The 24,711-nt window shown below is 41.7% G+C and overlaps 1 protein-coding gene and 1 pseudogene across 3 annotated transcripts in view; one reads left to right on the forward strand and one right to left on the reverse strand.

The window, feature by feature from the left end:
* OTUD7B (OTU deubiquitinase 7B) overlaps nucleotides 1–24,711 on the forward strand; it is a 55,681-nt gene that overhangs the window by 12,323 nt on the left and 18,647 nt on the right. Inside the window, exons 2-5 of one of the 3 annotated variants that reach the window (XM_045861663.1) lie at nucleotides 16,909–17,028; nucleotides 17,796–17,945; nucleotides 21,889–22,077; nucleotides 24,257–24,484. In XM_045861663.1, the coding sequence (XP_045717619.1) occupies nucleotides 17,861–17,945; nucleotides 21,889–22,077; nucleotides 24,257–24,484 (502 nt within the window). In that variant the 5' untranslated portion in view covers nucleotides 16,909–17,028; nucleotides 17,796–17,860. Of the gene's footprint in view, nucleotides 1–16,908; nucleotides 17,029–17,795; nucleotides 17,946–21,888; nucleotides 22,078–24,256; nucleotides 24,485–24,711 lie in introns of those variants that run through there. The other 2 variants (XM_045861662.1, XM_045861664.1) reach the window with 2 other exon arrangements.
* LOC123804617 lies at nucleotides 7,002–7,476 on the reverse strand (annotated as a pseudogene).

A 24,711-nucleotide genomic window follows, 5' to 3' on the forward strand; every position in this document is an offset into this window, starting at 1 on the left:
TGAGGATTAAAAAGGAAAAGAAATAGGAATACAAAGTCTTGGGTACTAAGTGTTAAATGAGGAGTACAGTTATATTGAATTACGTGGAAGTTTAGAGGGAGTAGGTGGGGGACAGTTTTACTTTAAGGGCAGCCTAGGCCTCAGAGAAGAGAGAAGACTGAGCAAGCATAGAGGGGAAGCATTCAAGGCAGGAGAGCAGCAAGCTGAGCCCACCGCGGTCTGGGGGCAGACTGAGTGGACAGCTGGTTGCGTAGTGTTTCACCTAGGAGAGCAATGAGGCGAGTGAACAGTCAAGTTGGAGGGGGCCTGAACTCTCAGGCAGAGAAGCTTGATTTATCCTTGCAGTGCAAAACCCACGAGCAGGGAATTTTATGTGTAAATTATACTTTAGGAAAATCAACTCAGCCATGTAGTATACAGTGGAGGAAGAGAGACCGGTTAGGGGCCACTGTAGTGGCCCTGGGGAGAGAGTTTCTCCCTGGGTGAGGGTGATGGAGAAACAGGAGGATTTGCGTGATCTGAAGAAAAACAAATAGAATTTGGTAGCTTTTTGTGGGAAAGGGATAGATAAGAACAGTACGTATGTTTTTAATCTGGGTTATAGCAATAGGGGGGCTGAGTTCAGTTGGTTTCTGAAACCTTTGACAAGCACTGAGTCTAGCCCCACATTTCCAGTTCATACTGAATACAGAGAGTTTAAACAACTGGTGTAAGTAGTAGAGCTTGGTGTAGAGCCCATTCCTCTGACTGTCGTTCTGTGTTCTTTCTACTGTGTCAAACTGCTCTGGAGGTGGGTTTCGTGGTTAAAAAGACAGCAGATGCCTGGGAAGTGAAATGGGAAGTTGAAGACCACATTATGATGAGGTTTAACCACAAACTGTTTCAGTTCTGCATAGGTTTTCCTCATATTTAGACACTAAATATGTGAAACTTCTGTCAGGCTCATAATGCAACAGTGACTCAGGTTTCTTAGAGCTATCTTCTCCTGAGATTCAGTTCTTCATAGTCAAGGAAAAAGATCCTTCAGGTTTTGGAGCATCTTCTCTGAACTGCGATTTAGAAGTTCGGGTAGTCCTTCCCCTTCTGTGTGGATGGGTTGCTGTAGTTACAAACTGTCCGTGAAGTAGCCTCAAAGGCCCCATCAGTCTATTTGGAGCAAAGGGAGGAGAAGCATTTGGGACCCAAATCTTGCCCATTTATTCACCCTGTCAGCAGTTAAGACCGATTTACTTACACAGGTCTTACTACATAAAAAGGCCAGTAAATACTGTGGATCAATACGGTATTTTTGCTAATGGGAAGTTTTTGGAGAATTGAATAGCCTTCTAAAAAGTTATTCATATTTGTTTTTTTTAATATATGGATGGGTATGTTTAAGAGGCAGCCCCTCCCTTCCCCTCCTCTCCCTTTTCATCCAGGCTTTTAGTCTGTCTGGTAACAGATATCTGAACTCAGAATAGCATTTTCTGGGTCAACTAATTTTATTATGGAGGTACTTGAAGGGTCTGGCACTGTTATTTAATTTCATCTGCCAAAATTAAATATTCCTGGGTTTTATGACTAGGTCCCTAGTAGTGCAGGTCATCCAACGCTTGGCTTCTCTGACTCTTGTCCCATCTTAGTCCTTGATGTGACTCATCTGCCTCACTTCTGACCTGGCTGGGGATTTCAGGGGAGAAAACTTTACTATTTAATAGTGAGACCCTGCCCTGAGTTATACTAAATGCTTTATATATTATCTCATGTAACACTTACAATAATTCTATAAGGTAGGTATTTGTAAACCCTTTTATAGGTTAATTCATCCAAAATATTTATTATTGTGTTAATGAAATACTTATTAATTCATCCAAACTAGTTAAGGACTGTTTAAGGTGCTGAGGATACCACAGTGAATATGAGATGAGGTTCCTGCTAAGGCACGGAGAAGTTGAACAGCCTGCCCAGGTTCACACAGCAAGAGGTGACAGAGCTACCGCTTAGACAGCTGGGTTCCCAAGGGGAACCTTAGACATCTGATGGGTTCCCAAGGGGACGTCTGCAACCAGGATCACGTTATGCTGCCATTTCCGAGTATCACAGGTTCTCTGTGACTATATAAATACATCGAGTGATGAAAATAGGTGGGACCCCCAGTATTTCTTTGTTAAAAAGCTTCTTGATGAAACCGAGGAAGAAATCTGCCTTGGTGCTGAGGAGCACACCTGCCTTGTCATGCTGTTCCTCTCTTCCCTCCCGTTCCCACCCCTCTTCACCCACTCATACCTGGGTATACACTGGACAGTGTGACCTGCTTTGGCACTTGAATGTGTTTGTGCTTTGAGGACTGGGAGAGTTTTGTTTTTTTTCTTGGCTTCCTGAATGTTCCTTGCCCACTTGCAAGTTCTTTCTTGTAGTACAATTGTGAGTAATGTATTGTTAACATTGTAATGTGGTCATGCCAGTTGGAAAATGCCCCCCCCCCGCGACTTCTCTCTGATGAACCTTGGGTCAAATTTGCCTTCTGCAATTCACTCAAATAGAGAAAGCTTTCTGTAGTCAGAGGATTGGGAAATGGCCTCAAGGTTGGGAAGACTGTGTCTTCTGCCCGGCTGAAACTCAGTTTTGTTAGCATTCTAGGCTTATTCTTTAACTAGTGTCATCCAAGGAGAGTACTTGTTTTAGATTAATGCCATTATCACAGTGTGCTATCTGGGGTGAATGGTGTTTATTCCGGAGTAAGGAGCTTAAAAATAGACACAAGGATTTTGTGAGTGTGTGAGCCTTATTTATTACCTAGTAGAAAGCATTGAAAAAATGCTTCATTTCGTGAGATGTAAGGAGCTGAGTTCTAGCAGGAACTGAGTTCTCAGGATTAATTAGGTGGGATCAGGGTTGCAAATGTTGGAACTATTTAGTGTTGGGGATCCAGTCAGTTTACTTTTGGCAATTTCGGAGTATCTGGGCATGGCTCATGAGGTTAAGGAGAGGATTTATGTGGCTGTGTCTAAACTGGTGCTTGGTACTTTTTATTGGTGCACAATGTTAGTTAAATCTTAAAAAGCTACTTGAATGCTAAGTGTTGTCAGTTTGTCTTTCTTGGGCAGCTTCCTCATTGTTAAGTATTCCTTCTTCAAAAGAATATTTATTGAGCCTTAAACTGTGGATAAAGCATTTGGGAAAGGGGTTGGGGTAACAAAGTTTTATAGCATCAGATTCTTGCTGAGACTTTGGTCTTAACAGTTACAAATTGAATCATTTAGGCCTAAGCACTTAAAGCCACATTTAAGGGGAAATTTTTTATTTTGCATTGCTACAGTCAGTCCTCTGCTTTTTATAGAAATAACTGGACCTTTGGTAGGATTGACAGTGTTTGCATTTTGGTTCCAGTTAAACTGAGTTTAATTTTTGGTATTTGAGATAGTTGCCTATGATGTTTCTTATCCCTTTTCCTTTTTTTTTTTTTTTTTTGGGGTGAATGGCGTAATGTATTTAAAAGTATTCGTGAATTGCAAAGCTTGCATTAGCTACCACCACCACTATCAGTAATAATATTAAAACTATTAATGGGATAGGACTCATAAGGATTGGTTTCCTGGATTAATTTCAAGAAGAGCAACTTGGAGGAAAATGGGATGTTTGCCAAATGACTTGCGCACTAATTGATGTCTTTTGTACTTTCTGTGGAAGGGAGGAGGACAAGCAGAGACCTTCACCCTGAAAACTGGGCCTGGTGCCATGTCACTGGAAGGGCTGCCTGTACTGCTTCGACGCACTGTATGGTGACAAAGTGTAACAGGATTTGTCAGATGTTTAACCTTAGAGGCTTATAGTGCATTCTCCTGGTAGTCTCTGTCTGTATAGGAAACAACTTATCCTAGTTTGTTGGTGAATTCAACCACATTCCTATAATATGAATCTTGCAATAAATAACAAAAAGAAAGTATCAGTCCAGGCCAGTGTCTGCCTGGCCTCCCTAGGCAGTAAGATTAAGGAGACAATGTCTTTGACCCCAGTATTTGGGGTCATCATCAAAATCATTGGGGTCATCATGAAAATCATTTTTGATGATGGTGTTATCATCAAAGGCCTCAACAGTCAACTTCTGGTAATGGGCATTCTTGGAGAAGAACATAGGATTTTAATAATTCAAAAGAGCAAATTGTTCAGTAAATTTTGAAAGGGCTTTTTACTTTTTAAAATTTCCTTTTTTTCCCCTCTGTCTCTGGTACCTGGCACTCAGTAGGTCTTTGTTGAATTAAGGAAGTGAGCTGATACCTATCTTGGGGTTTTCTCTGGCACCAACCCATTGGATGAACTTACAGAAAGCCGGGATGATAACTTATTGGTTGATAACTTATTGATTGGTAACCCTTCACTTAGCAGACTGCCTGGTGCACAGTAGGTCCTTAATGAGGGCTTATTGGATGATTGGGTCAGGAAGTTAAGGTTTTCCGGAGGATAAAATGGCAGTGACCTGGGTGCCACTGTGCTGATGGTGGCCCTTCCGAAAAGGAAGAAGAAACGTAGCTCCCCTACCAGTAAACGTGAATAAGCGTGAATGTGCGGAAAGTGACTGCTTTGGCGCTTCCAGGCATTTTACCCTTTTGGGTCAGGAGAATTTGTTAAAAGTTTGTGTTTCATTTCTTTCTTAGTTTTCATGTTATGTTTTATCTTGTTCAAATTTAGTTATTGCTGTGTTTTCTTAATAAGCATATGACAAGAATATTCGTTTCAAACTATCAGTGGAAAAGAAAAAATCTATCTCTATATCAAACATAATTTTATATTACCCTCTTGCTGCAGCGCTTCAAGTTACAGTGCTAGAGCAGTATGTTAAAATCCATTTTGTATCTTTACAGCTGATGAGCAAACCAAAAATGATTTGATTTTTAGTATGCCTTCATGATTTGCTTTATAGATGATTTTCCTTTCTTCATATGGTTTGGTTAAGTGAGTAAATTTCCTAAATAGTCATCTTTTTCTTAGAAGTAAGAGATTTAGCTGGGCAGCAGGAGGAAGGGAAGTTTTCACAGATAGACCCGCAAAGTGGGTCACGCAGAGAATTGAGAGTTACCGGAGTGTGTGGAGCCGAGTCCAGATTGCCAGAATGGGAGTCAGCAGACTGTGCCCTCTACACAGTTGTATCGCTGGTGAGCTCTGTGGCTGCGGGCAGGTCGCTTAGTCCTACCCACCTGGTTCTGTGTTGTCATCTGTAACTTGAGGGTGTGAGGTTGAAATGATCTCTTTTGTCCTAATTCCAAAATCTATAATTCGGAAGTGCTAACCAAGGAAAACAGAGTGACCTCACAGCCAGGCTTATTCCACATAAAACCCAAATGTGAAGTGTAAACTATGTAAATAATGGAAGTGAATGGTCTGTATTCCCAGGCAGAATGGAGGAGGTGCCAGATCTGCTATGTACTTGTAACTAATTTTATGTGCATAAATATAGGAGGCTTGGTTGCCTTGAAAAGAAACGTTATTACCACAAAAGGCAAACCTATACAAATAAATGAAAGGGACCCAAATGATACTCAGGACAGAGTACTAACTGGGTTAGAGTTTCTGCTTCTTAATGCCAGCCTGGAGGGAGAAATATACGTGTGTCGGGGTGGGGTTGGTAGGGTGTGGGGAGGATGGTGGTGGCTGGTAGACAGTGTGGATGAACATGGATGGTATTTTTAAAAGCAAAATATTAAAGAATTCTTTAGCCTGTAGAGTTTGCATGACTAGACTGATTTGATTTTGCTTCACATCCCTGGAGAACTGATAGGAACCCTGTGTTCAGATTTAGAGGACTTGGGGCCAGGCTCCTTGTTTTCTGGTATTATTTAAGCTTTGTAAGCTTCTCTCTGTGTATAGGTTTTCTATCAGAAAAAAAGAGGATTAAAAATCTCAGAGTACTTAATTTTGAAAATTTTTATTAAATGAAGACACTTTCTCAAGTGCTTTAAAAACAAAAATTTACAGCAGAAAAACTGTTTACAGCAGAAACTATTCTCTTGGTGGACAGCTGTACAAATATATTTGTTCATGTAGACCTTGATTATACTTTTCTATGCAGTGAATGATGACATCTGAAACCAGGAAATAACTCACTTCCCTGTTTTAGGTATAGACTAGCTCTCAATTATCTACACATATAGACTAGTGTAAATAATATAGAACCACAGATATTTGTTAAACATCTACTATGTGCCAAGCAGTTTGTTAGGCCTGTTCAAAACTCTTTGAAGTGTGAAAAAAGGTACCGACCTCAAGGACCTTAATTCATTCTATCTAGAATGTATCTTCTCCAGCCTGGTAAGCTTTTCCATATTCTAAAGACCCAGTTTGAGAAACGTCCCTAACCCATCCAACTACACTGGTTGCTCCTTATACCTGTTTCTCCCCCATTGGACACTAATAACATGTTTTCAGAATTCTCTCTCCAGACCGGAGTGCCTTGAATGTAGAAGTGTGGCTTTTGTCTTTGCTTGTATCCTCAGGCCCTAGGGCAGCGTCTGGTGCATGGTGGATGCAGTTTGGTACATTTCGAATGAAGGACTGGTAGTCAGATTGGAGAGATAAGATGTATGAGAAAGGCCAACTTAATATCACAAGGCACTTGATGATACCAGCAAGTACCAGTGAGTGTTTTACATATTGGCCGTAGGAGTTCCAATGAGGTTTAGATATGGCCAGGAAAGATGTAACTTGCAGATGGAGAATAAAAATAATAATAGTGATAATAAGTATCTTTTTTTGAACTGAATTATATAATTTTATAAAAGGCAAGTTTTAAAAAATTGAGGCTTTAAAACATTATTAGTTTTGTGCTGAAGGAAGTTAATTTACTGGAAGAGATTTACAAAGTGAATTTATTTCCTATGGATAAGTAATTACAAATAGTACAGTAATTGGATTTTTTTCTTTTTCCTTATTTCCCAGTCAGTGAAAGGGAAACTTTATTGAGGTCCCAAGGCCATTGGGTTCAGGCAGGAGGCTGCCCTGTGGGTTGAGGAGGTGGTGGAGAGGCCTCATTTAACCTTGTCCTTGGGGCGCAGGTTGTTGGTGTGGCCTTACTTCCTGCTGCATTTGACAGCACAGGGATGCAGGCAGGCGTGACACTTAGGACAAATCATCGTGTCACAGTTATACTCCTGGGCAAGCTGGCGGAGGGAGGGCTTGATGATGCCACTCTGCAGACGAAGCACCAAGTGCAGGGTGGACTCTTTCTGAATATTGCAGTCTGAGAGTGCATCCATCCTTCAGCTGTTTGCCCGCAAAAATCTGATGCTGCTGGTCAGGCAGGATGCCTTCCCTGCCTTGGACTTCAGCTTCACTGGCCTCGACCTCGAGGGGGGTGGTCTGGCCTGTCAGAGTCTCACAGACACCCGTGTCTCTGCCTCCACAGCCTCCTTGAAGAGAAAGAGTGAGTTGGGGTGCTTTTCTTTCTGCCACTTCCTCCCCTTGAGTGGAAGTCCTATAACTGATGGTGAAATACGCTGTCATTAGGAATCGAAAAGAGGAGAGAAGGTTGATATCTACTGACTGTTTGAGGGTTGATTCTAGAGAAACAGTGTGTTTCGCTATTGGATTAGCCTCTGTTGATTTGTAGTATTTATTTTTTTTTCTTGTGTCAAAAGTTCAGTAATCAGAATCCTGAAGGGCTCCAGTAGAACTTTTGTTTTTATAGACTATTCTTTTAAAGGTTGCATTTATTGAGAACCAAACTTTGGCCTATTCCTGGCCCTATCTGAATGGAAAAACAAAGAATTCATTGTGTATGACAAACAGACATACTGGTCTGGATCTAAAAAAATAAACATTAACATGATTGCTGTTTTTATTTAAGTCACTGTTGTTGTGCCAATATTCTAATAACAGACTTTCTCTGCGAGACTCTGCCCTTATTTTTCCAAAGGTCAGCTTCCATTGTATAAGCCTTCCAAATTATTAAATTTCCCAAATAACTTACAATCTAAGGAGCCTTTTATCAGTAGCACTGAAAAAACAGATGCTAGTTCATAAGGAGTTCTCTGGGAACGTCTCCATGATCTTTATATTGGCATTTGGCTGTTAAAGGGACTTGTCGTTTAGAGATTTGTTTTGCTATCTGTAGACCTGATTTAAAAAAACAAACAAAAGCTAGAAACCCTTGGAAAAAGACGTTAAATCCTGTTCTGACACATACACGTAACAGTGATAGAAATGAAGCCGTGGGGCCAGCTCTTGAGTCCCCAGCACATTGTTTGGGGAGTGGTAAATTACATGATTGGGTTGGATTTTTTTCTCTTAAGTTTGATTTAGGGGGAGAAAGTGGAAGACACGCCCTGAGTATACACTGTAGTGGAGGTAGGAAACGTCTCAGTGTCGTCATGGTGAGTAGGAGGAGATGTGAACATTTCTTTGGGACAGTCCAAAAAATAGACACCACGTATGGGATTAAGAGAATATTATAAAATCTTTGAATCTGGAATGAGTAGAGTAGTGAGGGGTAAAGGTGGGGAAGAAGGACTGGGAGATTAAGACATTAGGATTTCAGTAAAAAGATGTTGAAGTTGCTGTTCCTGGAGATTTGGGAATTAATGAGCTATTTAGCTGTGTCTGTACATCCAGGAGAGGACAGACATTTTTCTCTTGCTGTTATTTTGGGGGCCTTCTGGCAGAAGGTACAACTAGGAGAGCCCCTTTGCAACATTTTTCATGAAGGCTCAAATTGTCGAGAGACACCAGAATGTGAATGATGGAGACTGGGTGCTGTGTGTTTGTGCTGAGACTGTGCCTTGGAAACAGTTGTAGGACTAGAGGGTTTGTTTGAGGGAACAAACAGTTGAGGAATAGAGGGAGCTTTTGGGGGAAAGATGGAGGGGGCTGCGTTGGGTACCGGTGGACTGAAGCAGCGTGTGTGGGAAAGAGTGAGGTAGAAAGAAGGCAACTGACACTTTTTGAGGACTTACTGTGTGCCGTGCACTGTCACAGAGGCTTTATGTATTTAAGTCATTTAAATCCTAACAGGAAGCCTGAAATGCGGATATTTTCCCCATTTTATACATGAAGATATGGAAGCACAAAGCAGCTATGTTACTTATCCATGATTGCTCAGCCTTTGGTAGTGGACTGGAGATTTGAACCTAGATTATTCTAAACCCAGAGCCAAACCTCCTCTTCGGCGTGAGCTGAGAGGGGCTGAAGCAGTGAGAGTGGGTTTCCACATGGGTGGACTGCCCTGCTTTCTCAGGCCACCTCCCTGGACTATGTGTGGTGTGGTGCAAGAGTCTGTTCTCGGGAGTTGGGCTGGGTTCGTGAAAGTCCTCGTCCTACCGCTTTTCACCTCTGTGACCTTGGGTAGGTTGCCTAGCCTTGGTGAGCCCTCGTGTCTTCATCTGTAATGTGGGGCTAACAGGACAAACAAACCTCTTAGAGTTGCTTGGAAGTTTAAATAAAATAATGCCTAAAGCTTTAACACATACTACTTTTCATTTCTTTCATTTAGACTCGTGTTATTATCCCTGTATTGTAACATTTAGTGATACATAGGTCTCTTTAAGTATGGAATTTAGTCGGATTTTCTTTATTCTAAAAAGATTGTATTTTGTTTCTTTCACTTGGAAGAACCCATATTAACGAAAAACAATCTGCCAAGACAGTCTTTTGTCTCTCCCTCCCACCTAATCAAGAATTGTGTGAAATTTCTAAGAGTTTTTGTCCCTCGTCTTTCTCCCTGTCTGGATTCCTCTGGACTGACATCATAGACATGGAGGAGTCTCTGACCTTTGAAAATTCTTCACAGTCTTGAATGATGTGGTTTTCCAGTGAGTTTCAGGAGGAGTTGGAGAGGACTCAGACACAGCTTAAGGCATCAGTGGAACCAGGAGAGTGGGCATAGTGGGAGAATGCGGACGCCTTGGGGGATGTTGTACATAAGAGGTTGTGAGGTCAGTAGTTTCTCAGGCTCTGTTAACATAGCTCTGGTATTTACAGTTGGTATTCAATTTGGGGTCACTTTTCTCTGTTACTTCATAGTTGGGTACTGGAGCATGCAGACTTATTTTAATATTAGTCTGAGTTAAACAATATTTAGGAAGAGAAATCGATTGCAAATAAGGTCATGTAACAATCTTAAGCAAATGTCTGTGAGATGAGCCACTGTTTTAGACTCACTTGCTTACAATGTTGATTATCCAGTTATCAGCAGATACCGTGGGTGTGTCTGTGTGTAGTGGGGTACTAGTACAACTCCAGTTCAGCTCATCTGAACGGAAACTGAGTACCTGGTATGTACTTGGATGCTAGGGATACAGGATGAACAAAGACAAGATTCCCGCCCTCACATTGCTCATGCTATAGTGGGAAGACGAACCTGTAAATAAACACAAATACTGTGCAGTGTGGTAAATAATATGATGGAGGCAGAGTACAAGGTGTAGCACCAATGAGGAGGTGGGCAGTTTAACTTGGGAGGCCAGAGAAGGTTCTGCAAATGAGGTAGTACTCAAGTTAGTTTTAAAGAAGAGGTAAGAATTCATGTGCAAGACCAGGATGCCATTCCAGGCAGAGGGAACAGCATGTGCTAAGGAACTGAAATTTGAAGCACATCGTGTACTTGGGAACTAGAGTACAAGAAGGGGAATGATGAGAAGTAAACAAGGTGGAGAGTTAGGTAGAGCCATCTGATCGTGAAGGACCTTATTTATCGTGTATAGGAATTGGGATCTTAAACTGGAGTCAGTGGGGATCCATTGAAGAATTTGGAGCAGTGGGATATTTGCATTTTAGATGGATCAGTCTGCACAAGCTACCACTGTGAATAACAACTGGACAGAGGGAGAAATAGCTAATGGAAACTATTTCTTGGGAGTCAGATTATGAAAACCTGAGAGAACATAAAAGATGTAGCAAGTGGAAGGTGCCAGATGGATTTGAGAAATTTTAAAGGTAAAATGGTAAAACTTGCTACAAGACTGTTTGTGAGCGAACGTAAGACAAGAGAGCAGGTCAGGTGCCTCCCAGCCTTGTGATTTGGGTGAGTGGTGATGGTACCATTTGCTAGAAGAGGCAGTGCCGGAGAGAAGTGGTGTGAAAGGGTGGGGGACAGAGATGAGAGGGAGCTCCTGTTTTTATACGCTGATGGTGAAGTGCGTGTGGGATTCCCACGTGAGCTGTAGAGAGTTTGGGGCTTTACTCCAAATACAGTTAGAGTCCTCAGCGTGCAGGTGCTCGGGGGCATGTGTGAAGCTTCTCACGGGGGTGATGTGAAGTGAGAAGATGGAAGGCCTGAGGTTAGAACTGTGGGTGCACTCACTGCCTTTGGTGACAGCGCACAGGAAGAGGAGCCACAAACGTGGCCAAGATGCAGAGCCAGAGAGGCAGGAAGAGTGGTCAGTAGGTATCAAATGGTACAGAGAGATCACTTCAGATAAGCAGTGCAGAGGACCGTGACGACCTTATCTAGGTCAGTACCATTCTCTCTAAAATAATTTTTAAAATTTATTTTTCTGTTACAGTTGACATACAATATTGTATTAGTTTTAGGGGCACAACATAGTGATGAGACACATATATACCTTATGAATTAGTCACCCCGATAAGTGTAGTACCCATCTGGCATCATATAGTTATACAATATCATCAACTATTCATGCTGTACTTCACATCCTTGTGACTGTTTTTTATGACTCACATTTTGTACTTAATTCTTCCACATTTTTCACCCATCTTCTAACCCCCTGCCTATCTGGTGACCATCATCAACTTGCTCTCTGTATCTTTGTTTGTATATTTTGGTTTTTAGATTCATATATAAGTGAATTTATATGGTATTTATCTTTCTCTGACTTAGTTCACTTAGCTTGATATCCTGTAGGCCCACCCATCCATGTTGTGACACATGGCAAGATTTCATTCTTTTTTGTGGCCCAGTAGTATTCCATTATGTATATGTACTACATTTTCTTTATCCATTCATCTATTGATGGGCAGATAGGTTGCTTCCATATCCTGTCTATTGTAAATAATGCTGCAGTGACATAGGGTGCATATATCTTTTTGAATTAGTGTTTTGGATTTCTTTGGATAAATATTCAAGAGTGGAATTGCTGGGTCATATGGTAGTCCTATTTTTAATTTTTTGAGGAATCTTCATTCTCTTTCACTAGAAGGCTATTTTGGTAGGTTGAGGACTGAATACACGGTGAGAAAATAGCATCAGTGAATATTTTGGTGAGTTCTGCAGGGAAGAGGAGCCAGCCAGCAGGTAGGGGCAGGGGAAGAAACCCGAAGGAACTTTCTTGCTTTGTTTTGTAATTTTTTTCTGTGAAGTTGGAGGCAGGGTCATCCGACAGGAGTAAGAGAAATGACAAGTAAGAGGCTCGAGGACAACGGTGAAGGTAGGGGGTAGTACTACAGGTTTGGTTGAGGCACCAAAGTCAACAGAGAGCAGTGCCTCACTGGCGGGAATGAGACTCGGTACCATCTGTCTGTAGTTGTGTTTCTCTGCAAGGTTATGTGATCTTGTTCTGCTCAATAGCCCCATTCAGTAGCAGAGAAGTTGAATGTGGGATCTGTCTTTATTGGGCAGATGAAACAGTAGGATAAGGACTAGGTTCTTACAGGAAAATATGTGATCAATCATTGGATTCACATTCAGTTAGGCAAGAAAGGACACAGTGGAATCTATTCATTTTTCTCCGTCTTCACTGCTATTATACCCAGGCCAGCTTACCATCATCTCTTTTGTAATAATATTCCAGTCACTTCTCCCTAAATCCTCTTGCGCTCCCTCCGTACTATTTTTCTCACTGCAAGTTTGATGATTTTGTAATAATTCAAGTCTAATTACGTCCTGTTTCTGCTAATAATCCTTCAGTGGCTTCTTAATACTTTTAGGATAAAATCTTTTAAAAAATGTTTTAGTTTATTGATTTTTAGAGAGAGGGGGCAGGAGAGAGAGAGAGGGAAAGAGACAAAGAATTGTTGGTTTGTTGTTCTATTTGTTTATGCACTCCCTGGTTCCGTGTGCCTGGGGATCAGGTCTCCACCTTCAACAGGGCCTGCTGGGCCCTTTCTCCCTCCTCACCTTGCACCATTCTTACCTCTCCGTTCCTTCCTGCCTCAGGTGTGCACGTTTCTTCTGCTCAGGGCATTCTTTCTTTTTCAATTTGTTTCTCCAGTTTCTATTCATGTTTAAATTCTTGATGTAGTATCACTTCCTTGAGAAAGCTTTTCTTGCCTCCCTATAGGAGATATCACCTCTCCTCACCATTTCTTTAGTAAATTACAATTGTGAAATTTTCTGGTTCTCTTTTTCCATACTGGAAGCTTTGTGAGGATGGAGGTTGTTCATCATCCACTGTTGTGTTCCTAATCCTGACCATAAATGCCTAGCACCTAGTGGGCGCTCCATAAATTCTTTGTCGAATTAACGAATAAAATGGCTAAGGACTTGGATGGCCTGAGATGAGGAAGCCTTGAGGTGAGAGAGCAGGTTCAGTAGTGGAGAGGAAAGGCTGGAAGGGGACGAGGTTGTAGCCAGAGTAAGATATTGAGAGTTGAAGATTTAGAGGTGGAGCGGTTTCAGGAGATGGCAGGATCCAGGACCGAGTTGTTGGAGTAGAGATGGAAGTCTTTGCATTTGATGAGATTATGAAGCTCTAAGGCAGAAACGTTGGATGGATTGTTTAGGTGGGTGTTGAAATTGCTGAGAAAAATGGTAGGATTTGAAATGAGGGGAATACAAGGTGGGTGCCTAGGTCTATAATAAATATGAGAGAGAGGCACAGCCCTTTCCTGTTGGTGAATGAATTAAATGGGTAAGAAAGTCAGTGTGGTTCTGGGAATCACACTGATTCTCTAGTAAAGCCCTCGTCCCTTGGGAGGCAGTGTGGTGGAGCATGTGTGCAGACTTCCAGCAACCCGCCTGACTCTTCAAGCTTTTTTTCTCTGTCTGAACACTGGGAATGATAGGCCTGCTGCAGGAGGTTTGTCATTAATGAATAGGACAGTGTTTTTGAACGTGCTTAATATTAACTTGTTTTTTATCCTCGATTGTTGGCATCAGTTCAGGAGAGCATGTAAGTAAACGTAGGAATGAGAGGCAAAGATAGCAGCAGTGAATTTGGAACAAGGTACCCGATTTCATTTATCCCACATGTTGAATGTCTACTATAGAGTCAGCATAAACAATTATGAATGAATACAGGTAAAAGCAAGTGCTGATCTGTAAGGAAGGATTTTTAAAAATAAAGGCTACACTGGCTGGCCCATGACATTGCAGTGTTGATCGACAATACAATTTTCTGTAAAGAAATGCTTAATTTAATCGTTTCCATGACAATTTCATCATCCCGGGAGTAGATTTTATTGTTCTGGAGAACAGAACAAGGGCCATTATGTGAAAATTATAGGTGGGGGAGGGCTGGTGGTTTCGTTTAGAAAAGCATTTTCTAACAATTAGAGCTGTCTAACAATAAAATGGACATCCTGGCAGGGGAATGAGCTCTCCATCAAAGCTTGTATTCATGTGGAGACTGGATGATTGATCTGCCAGACCTAATAGAAGGCTTCTTGCGTGGAGGAGACATTGGATTGAATAATTGCTGAAGCTGGAGTGTCTTCCAGTTGGAAGATTGGAGGACTTTGACTCCAACTGAGATTTGTCTGAATACCATTCAGTCAACAGCTATTTGAGTGCTGCTTCTGTTTCATTGGAAAGTTTGAAAGCCAGCATTTTGTTTTCTTCCTTTCCTTCCTGTGTGCTGAGGCAGAGCCACAGACTGTGAATCTTAGTCATTGCCGTGGATATTCCCGTTTGGAATTTGAGACGCTGCAGCCAGGTGTTGGTGGTGATGTAACAAAAGCAGCTGTCCTCACCTGATGAGTGGGGTTAGGGTGGAGTCCATGGCATGCACCTGGAGACATCAACTATAAAATGTGTTGCCAAGAAGTACGGTGTTGTGCTTTTTCTTTTTTTTTAAGGGAGAGGAGAAGGGAGTCGGGGAGAGAGAGAGAGAAACATCAGTGTGAGAGAGGGACATCGATTGCTTGCCTTTCCTACGTGCCCTGACCAGATACCAAACCCGCAACCCAGGCGTGTGCCCTGACCTGGTTCAAATCCTAGACCTTTTGGTTTGTGGGATGATGCCCAACCAACTGAGCCATGTTGGCCAGGGCAGTGCTTTGAATTTTTGAGCAAGTCATGCTAGATAATGTTGGACCTCTAAAATATTTTTTAAAAATATTTTTGGAGCCCTGGCTGGTGTGGCTCAGTGGATTGAGTGCCAGCCTGCAAACCAGGGGGTCACCGGTTTGATTCCCAGTCAGGGCACATGCCTGGGTTGTGGGCCAGGTCCCTGGTTTGGGGTGTGTGAGAGGCAACCACACACTGATGTTTCTCTGCATTTCTTTCTGCCTTTCTTCCTCTCTCTAAAAGTAAGTAAATAAAATCTTTAAAGAAAATATTTTTGGAAAGAATGGCCTCCTGTGTTGGCACATGAGATCTATGATGCCTAGACTTGATGGTATTCATTGGCTTCTCTCACTCAGAAGCCTGTGTCTGTCTGGGAAATTACCTACATGCCTGTGGCTTAATCAACTCTTTTCTCTCCCACTGAGCTCTTTTTTGCTGATTGCTATTTGTGTGCTTAGTGTATATTTCCCTCATTCTCTCAGAAGGTTATTAAAGAGGCTTTACTAAGTTCCTTCGCATGTTTTTTTTTTTAGAAGATTGAAATCATTTTTAAGCATGCGCTTGGTTTGGGATTATTCATGCATCTGAGTTATTTGGGCCACTCCTTTGTCCTGTGATCTAAAACAGTGACTGAAGTGGGCCCAGAGAAGGAATTCTTGTCTGTATTGGGGGAGGGAGAAGACACTCACTCATCTATGAATTGTGAAGGAATTTGTTTCTCAAGTATTGAATGTAAGGAACTGATTTATAACATGTTGAAGTTTAGGTATCTTAGGGAAAAAGTAGTTTGTGAATTGGTAGCCTTTTGTGACAGTTGTGATATTGAAATGGAACTAAATTAGATATTGATAATGTGTAGACCAAAAGAGAATATAAGGACCACAGTTTATGAGGCTGTATTGAACCTAAGAAGTTCATTTTTTAAATCTGGAAAGGATCTTAGAAGTCATAGAATTCAAGTCTGGGGTATACAAGAGGCAGCTGAAACCCTGTGAGTAATTCGACAAGAGTCACCGGCTAATACATGGAGGTGTTGGTACAAATCATAGGACATGAGGATGGTGGAAGCAGTGACAGTACAGCTGATGTCTTTTTAGAAAGGAGATATTCTAAAACTCGGAGAGATGGCTGGGACCAGGGGAGGCCCTTAGAAATAGAGGAGTGATGTGAAGTATGAAGTATCCTGGAACTTTTGATCTGCTAAATTAAGCCTCAGATTGATTGGTTCGGTGGTGACTGATGTGGAGGCTCATTCATTCTTCAGGTGTTGATTGACTGCCTACAATATTGTAGATGCTTTGCTAGCATCTACAAACGTAACTAAAACATGTCCCGGCACTCAAGATCTCTTGTACTACTGCAACACAGTACAAGAGAGAATACTTTTTATTTTGCCATCTCTCTCTCTCCTATAAAAAATCAGTGTTACCAAGTTAGTGACCTCTACTGGGTTTATAACCCACAAATGATTGCCTTTATATTTAAGGCATGCGGAAAATCAGGATCTGATGACATCACTAAACAAGCTGGGTCCTGGGGTTGGAGAGACTGTCACCTGAGTCACCTGTTACCTTTGAGAATGCTACTTTTGCCTTCCCCAAAAGGCAGGGGATTGGTGGATATGGTGGGGCAGGTGTGTGTGCTCCTGGTGACTTGATGAACAAATCCTCTTCCCCAGAGAACTGCAAACAACCTGCCTGACATGGCAGAATTTGGCTAGCGGTTGTTCCTCACTCCATTATTGATTGCTTCCTCAGCTGGGACTGCTAACTTCAGAGGAATGTGGATTCTTCAGAGGAATGTGGATTGGTGCCAGGCTGTCAGTCAGGGACAGAGATTCTGCCAAAGTCAAGTCTGAAAGAAGAGATCTTTTTCAGGTGAACTTATTTGGCAGTCTTGTGGAGTTAGTGGACAAAGATTGACTTTTGTTATGGCCCTTTGGGATCTCTACTCTGCTTTGCAAACAGTTTATAGTTTTTCTTTTGAGCTGTTCTAGTGATCATATTGCTCCTCCCATTTCCTCACTAGCATCAGAAGAGTGGTAACTCAATTATTTAGTGTATAGTATTCATTCATTCTTTTATTCATTCACTCAGCAAATATTTCCTGAGGGCCTGTGTGCCAAGCACTGTGCCAAGTGCCAAGTGATACATGCTGGGGACACATTAGGGAACAGGACGCACAAGCTCTTTACTTTCAAGAAAACTTACATATTAGAGGAGGAGACTGTATAGTAACTGATCACAATGATTTTGGGTCATAGTAAAGTACCAGGAAGGAAATGAACAAGGTGCTCTGTTAGAGAAGAATGTGGGTGGGGACTTCTTCAGGGTGGCAGTCTGGATTAGTTTGGGTGAGCAAATTGATGGGTAGAAATGTAATACTCTAGAAAGGTGGAGGAAGAGCATTGTTTGGAGTGGTATTGTGGTTTTGTGGTTAATGTATTAGTCAAAAAATATTAATGAGGAATTAGGAAACTCATTGTTACTCTTCATAATAAATTCAACTGAAATAAATGAGCTGGGATGGTCAATTTCTGCATTTGGTTAGGAAGCTGCGGCAATTGGGCCGTGATCATTCCATTCCAGTGCCGAAACCATTTGAGAGAAACCATTTGAGTCTTACGTGTTTATTTCTTCCTCAGGTGGAGGCCTGAATTTTGATCGATGTCCTCCTTACATCCACTGCCTGGAGGTACTTAATGATCTCATGACCCTGGACATGGATGCTGTCCTGTCGGACTTTGTTCGTTCCACAGGAGCTGAGCCAGGGCTGGCCCGAGACCTCCTAGAAGGTAAGAGGTCACTGGGGGAGAATGAGAAGAAAGTAAAATGTGGTATTTATTAAGATGATTTGGGAAATTTAAGGTGATCAGAAAGACATTTTGTGTATGGTAGGCCTTACATTTAAATTACTTCTAACAATCTACTCTGTGTGTGACTCACCATAAATTTAAAATGCAAAATCATCCTTTTGCCTTGAATTTTTTTTTAGGGTAGCTTTCTGCACTGCCAATTTAATACTCAGGTAATAACAAGTGAAATTTTACATTAGTTCACTGAAAGCATAACTCTAGATCTTTAAGACATCTTTAAACAGTCAAACTTTGGTTTTTGAATGTCTTGGTTCTCAACCAAGTTGTTCATGGAAAAAATGTTTTGGTTTTCTAACAAAACCTCAGGTCTCACTTCTCTACCCCAGAATCCTTTCATGCTGATGTCTATGTTAGTCACGTGTCTCAGGCGACAGACAAAGGAGACTTGGTTTTCAAACAGATTGCTTCTTGAATAGTTTTCCAGAACGAATTAAGCTCAAGAACCAAGGTTCCACTTTAAATGGTTTTTGGATTTTCATATTTGGGATCATTCAGGTTTTGTTTTTTTCCTTTCCTACTTTATATGGGTAATTCTGTTTAGAGTGAGTTAGTTTTGCTCCATTTGTTTACTTATATCTGTATATACATGTCATTGTGAATGTTTTAGGTCTTAAGGACCTTAAGGCTTGGAATTATGCAGTGTGGAATTCTTTGTTTGGCATCATTACTAACAGAGGCTTTTTGATGATGAAAATATATAATGATGCGAATAGATAAGCCTGTAGGGGAAGGGGCAAGTTCATAGTATAAATGGGTAATTTTTTAGATTGTGAGAAAGGTGTCACCATTTGACATTTGCTTAGCTGCTTATGAGTGGAGCCTTGGTTTGGGAACAGAAGATCGGGGTTTAAATTTCCAGTATTATAATTTTAAACCTGAGGTTCAGAGAGTTAAGTAGGATTTGAACCTAGGTAGTCTGGTTTCAGAGTCTGGCTCTTAACAATTCTATTACAAATTAATGCTTGTGTGTTCTCTTTCTCTCTTTCTGTCTCTCTCTCGCACACACCCCCCATACCCAAGTGCACACACACTCATGCTATGAAAGAAATGCTATGGAAGTTCAAGAGAGAAACCAAAATTAGCTAGAGTGCAGAAAGGCCTTCCTGAGGAAGTGGCATTTGAACTGAACCCTGAAGGATGTGTAGGAGTAGGAAGACAAAGGAATGTGGAAGAGAATGCTTGCTTATTAAAAGAATTAGCTTATACAGGGACCCCAAAGAGAAGGAGAGTTTGGCACATGAAGAAAACCAAGAGTGAATGAGGTAGGAAGACTGGTGTAAGAAGGTAGGAAGCTGGTCAGATAGGCAGGAAACAGAATGTGGTGGGCGCCTTTGTAGGCCATGGCAAGGAGCTAGAGTTTCTTTCTTCTGTGGGAAGCTGGTGAAGGATTTCAACCAGGGGAGTGACATGATTGGATTTGAGTTTTTAACAGTGTACTAGTTGAAAGGTATGGAATGGATTGGAAGGTGGCCAGAGGAGAAGTGGTACAATCAGTTAAGAATATTGCAGTAGTTTAGGTGAGAGAGGATGGTAACTTGAACTACAACGGTAGCAGTAGAGTGAGGGGTGGATGGGTTTAAGATACAATTTAGAAGTGGAATCAAAGGGCCTGATTGTCATTTTCTCTCTGTCTCTTTCTGTCTCTTTTTCCTTTAAAAGTTAACCCTGGTTATAATATAAAGAACGAATTGGAGGAAAAAAAGAATAAATAAGATAGGAGATAGATTAGGAGAGACTAGAGAGCCCCTCCCAAAAGACCAAAGACCAGGTGAAGATTATCAGGACTTGAGCAAGGAGAGATTTGAGAGCTGTGTGAAGGACAGACAGACAGCCCTGAAGACTGACTGGACAGTGAGGGAAGAGGAAGAGTGGCATCTGAGGACGAGTGTGGAGCTGGAGAGGACTGATGTTTCTGGGTTGGAGGGACCGATGCCATTGCTGACTGAGAGAATGGGGGAGGAGGAAAACAAGTGAGTTTTGGGAGGGAAGATGATGGACTTTCAGCTTTGGACGTGTTGATTGTTTAGGAGGCCCTGATTTTAAGGAGTTCAGCAGACAGCTGGAGATCAGATCTAGTGCTCAAGACAGATGTCATTCATTCATTCATTCATTCAGGACAGAAGTTCTCTGTTTTTCAAAAAATATTTATTGAGTAGCTACTATGTGCCAGGTTCTAGATACTTGAACAAAACAAACAAAAACCTCTGCCCTTTTAGTGGGAAAGATAGTCAATAGACAACAAACATGATAACCAAGTAAACTGTTTTATAAGGTATTATGGAAAATAGGGGAATGATGAGGCTGTGATTTTAATTGGGTGGTCAGGGTAGGCCTTACTAAGAATGTGATGTTAGAGCAAGTACCTGAAGGGGCTGAGGAGTCACCTGTGTGGATATATTGGGGAAGGAGCAGCGGGAAGAGTTAGCGGAAAGGCCGTAGGTGGGCACAGTCTTTAGCATGTTCTAGGAAGAGCAAAGAGGCCGGTATGACTGAAGCAGACTGAGCAGAGGGAGTTGGGACAAATGATGAGTGTAATGGTTCAGAAGTAAATTCAGCAGACATGGATGATTAATACAGTTAACTGGAGAACTATAATAATAAGAAACATAACAGCAACATGATTATGCACATGGATAATGCTTTCTGTGTACCAAACATTGTTCCAAGTGCTTTCAGTTCACTTAATCTTGGTAACAACCTAATATCGCCTCCACTTTCATAGCCAGGGAAATTGAAGTATAGCAAAAAAGACTAGAAAAGTAAACCAGGGCCCTGGCTTGCATGGCTCAGTGGGTTGAGTGCTGGCCTGCAAACCAAAGGGTCACAGGTTCGATTCCCAGACAGGGCACATGCCTGGGTTGCGGGCCAGGCTTCCCTGTGTGGGGCATGTGAGAGACAACAACACATTGATGTTTCTCTCCCTCTCTTTCTCCCTTCCTCTCTGTCTAAAAATAAATGAATAAATTCTTAAAAAAATAGAAAAAGAAGAGTAAACCAGGTCATAGGAAGCCGTGAATGTCACATACAAGAGCCTAGGCTTTGTTCCATAGACAGTGGTAAGACAGTAAAGACTTTGATTAGGACATCAAAATGATCAGAACTGTGCTTTAGAAAGAGTAGTCTCATGGAATTCCTTAGAGTGGATTGGAGGTGGGACACTAGGCAATAGGAATTATGTTAAGGTGGTAGCAGATGGAATAGAACAGGAGAAAGAGTGAACAATTGTGCAGCATGTTATTTATTGAATAATTTAACTGGAGAAAGCAACAGGAAAAACCATATGGCAGATCTATCTTTTAGGGTCTTCAGGAGAGCAGTGATTCTTCAGTTTGGAGAGGTTAATTCCCTTTGACAATCTAATGACAGCTAGTTGCTCTTTCTTCAGAAAGATGCACGTAACTATAACTTTATGTACAATTTCAGGTGGCTTAGGACATCCTAAAGGACATCTGGGTAAATAACCCTCTGGATCTCAGGATTAGGGGACCTCGTCTTGACTCCTGCTGGGCCTGGTACAGGGTAGCTGTGACTTTAGGCAAGTCACCCTACTTCAGTAAGCTTCATATCCTTTACATGTAAAATGAGGTTTCTAGGTCTCTCAAGGGCCCTTCCAGTACAGAGAGACAAAATTTCTATGCTCACGGAGCTTACTTAGGATATTGACAATAAGTAAAGAAATTGTGATGTTTCAGATAGAAGTGTTAGGAAGTTAAAGCTGAGTAAGGAAAGGAGAGGGATCGAAGTGTGTGTGAGTACATGCCTGCTGATTCTGATGGGATAGGCAGACTGATCATTGAGTGTCTTCCCTCAGTTTCCCTGTGCTCTGAGTGCTCAATTCACTGTTTGCTGTGTCTCCTGACAGGAAAGAATTGGGATGTGAGCGCTGCCCTCAGTGATTTTGAACAGCTACGTCAGGTCCATGCCGGGAGCCTGCCCCAACCCTTTAGTGAAGGCAGCGGTACCTCCAGGACCCCAGAAAAGGGGTTTTCTGATAGAGAGTCTGCTCGCCCTCCCCGACCTCCCCTGCAGCGGCAGGATGACATCGTTCAAGGTACTGGAGTGACTGAGGGGTGTTTCTGTGTACAGAGTAGAAAGGAAGGGCAGGGCTGTTAAATGGAGCCAGAGTTTAGTGACCCTTTGGAGATGTTCCTTTTCTTCCCCTTGTCCCCAGTCAGATGGTCAGAGGTGGCCAGGCTGTCCAGGTCCTGGAGCCCCTCACTGTCACTCTGCATTTGGAGTGTTATCCAGTGTAAACGCCTTCTTCAGATGCTGTGAAAAAATGGAGAAAGGGGGATACAATCTAACTGTTGAGATAAGGGACACCTAAAAATAGAATTCAAAGGGTCACCACCATCTACTTCTTTGGAGACCATTCTGCTAATATTGTCACTACCAAAATTTAGAAATGCGTATATCCCCCTGACTCAGCGGTTTCATTTATAGGAATTTATCTTGTGTTTACGTGCGCATATATCTCCATATCCTTTAAATAAATACATACATATATAAATAGACACATGTAAAGCTTGAAAGTTAAAGCTTGAAAACTACTTTTTTTGAAAGGTTTTATTTATTTATTTTTAGAGAGAGGGGAAGGGAAGGAGAAAGAGAGAGAGAAACATCAATATACAAGAGATACATCAATTGGTTGCCTCTTGTACGCCCCTGGATGGGGACCTGGCCTGCAACTCAGGCATGTGCCCTGACTGGGAATCGAACCGGCAACCTTTTGGTTCATAGGCTGGCACTCAATCCACTGAGCCACACCAGACAGGACTGAAAACAACTTGTAATGTCCATTAATAGAGGAGTGGTTAAATAAATTGTAAAAATCTATATTGTGGAATATTCTACAGCTGTTAGAAAGAATTAGGTGGCACTCCATGTGATGTTTTGGAAAAATCTCTAGAATTTATTGAGAAGAGTAAGATGCAATATATAGTTTGCTCCTGTTTAAGTTTTAAAAATGATTTTGAAAGTTATATACGCTTCTATGTGTACAAAAACTTCTAGAAGACTATGAAAGTTTGCCTCTGGTGAAGGGATCAGGAATTTTGAATGAGAGGGAAATTTCTTTGTAACGTTTGTACCTTTTGATAGTATTTGATTTTCACAATGGGCATGTGGTACTTTTCAAATACCTAAAAAAAGAGTTTTAAAAAATAACATCACTAGCCCTGAACCTTGTGGGTCAGTGTGGCATCATCCCACAGAGTGAAAGGTCCCCAGTTCAATTCCCAATCAGGACACATGCCTGGGTTACAGGGTCAGTCCCTGGATGTACAAAAGGCATTCAGTTGGTATTTCTCTCTCACATCTATGTTTCTCTTCCTCCCCTGTTCTCTAAAAATAAATAAATAAAATCATAAGAAAGAAAATAACATCACTATAAAATAACTTCTATAATAATTTTGTTTTTAAAAATAACTTTTAAACAAATCTCGACTTTGTGCATCACCTCTGGTAAACACTGGTTTAAGAACTGCTACCCAATACATTTTTTAGCTCTTTTGATAATATTTATATAACCCAAACCATACCATGCAAATGAATTGTAATACTACACTGAGCAAATTATCCCAGTGGGGTATCTGCTGGGGGATTGTAAGTGCCTTGTAATCAAAATAAATAACTTGAGGCACTGTCTACATTACTGTCTTCCTCTGTAGCGTGTTAAATAAGAATTGACTATACCTACACATTTCTGGTAAATAGGAATATCAAGAAAAGTAGTAGTTAATAAGGTAAATAAATGTTATTGATGGTAGGTAAGGAAGTTCCTGAGTGTGTAAGATTTTTCATTAAATTTCTATAATGGAAATCCTTTTCTATATTCTCCAAGACCCTGAAAATGATTGGAGGTACTGTTTGAGTCAGTCTACCCAAATGCAGCCCCATTTCCCGTATTCCCTCTTCCTCTCACCAAACAGTGACCAGGTTGCCAGATGAAGGGATGCAAGTGTTATGTTGGGAAATGAAAGTGGAAAAAGACAGAGTAGAGTCATGGGGAGAGGAAGTCTGGAAAATTCCCAAAATGGTAGAAAGGAATGTATATTTGGTGTTAGCGTGAGTACACAAAAATACCGCTTTCTGTATTTCTCCAGTTGTATTTGGCTTGAGAAAGAGGGTTGTGGTATTTGGTAGCCAGGGAGACTCATGGTTTTTCCCTGAGTGGAAAGTTCTCTGAGTGAGCTGTGTATATTCTAAGGTGCCTCCATTTCTCATTGCAGAAAAACGCCTGTCTAGGGGCATCTCCCACGCCAGCTCCAGCATTGTTTCCCTGGCCCGGTCCCATGTCTCCTCCAATGGTGGGGGTGGGGGGAGCAGTGAGCACCCCCTGGAAATGCCCATCTGTGCCTTCCAGCTTCCAGATCTCACTGTGTACAATGAAGACTTCCGCAGCTTCATAGAGAGAGACCTCATTGAACAGTCCATGCTGGTCGCCTTGGAACAGGCAGGTCAGTGAGTGCTTCCCTTTGCATGTTCTCCCTTCTGCTCTCTACCTGTAGGCAGCCATGGGTGGGGAGGGGCTTGGCCAGTAGCTTCCAGTTTACGTGTGGGATCTGATTCCAGTCCCAGTCAGCAGTCAGGTAAACATGTATGGAGCTGGGTGCTTCTTCAGGTTAAAGAAAGGACACACAGTAGATACTGCCCTCTGGAAATTTCCTGTTTGGTGGAATGGAAA

The sequence above is a fragment of the Phyllostomus hastatus genome, unplaced genomic scaffold, assembly GCF_019186645.2.
Source record: "Phyllostomus hastatus isolate PE091 unplaced genomic scaffold, TTU_PhHast_1.1 phas_scaffold_216, whole genome shotgun sequence".
Lineage (NCBI taxonomy): Eukaryota > Metazoa > Chordata > Mammalia > Chiroptera > Phyllostomidae > Phyllostomus > Phyllostomus hastatus.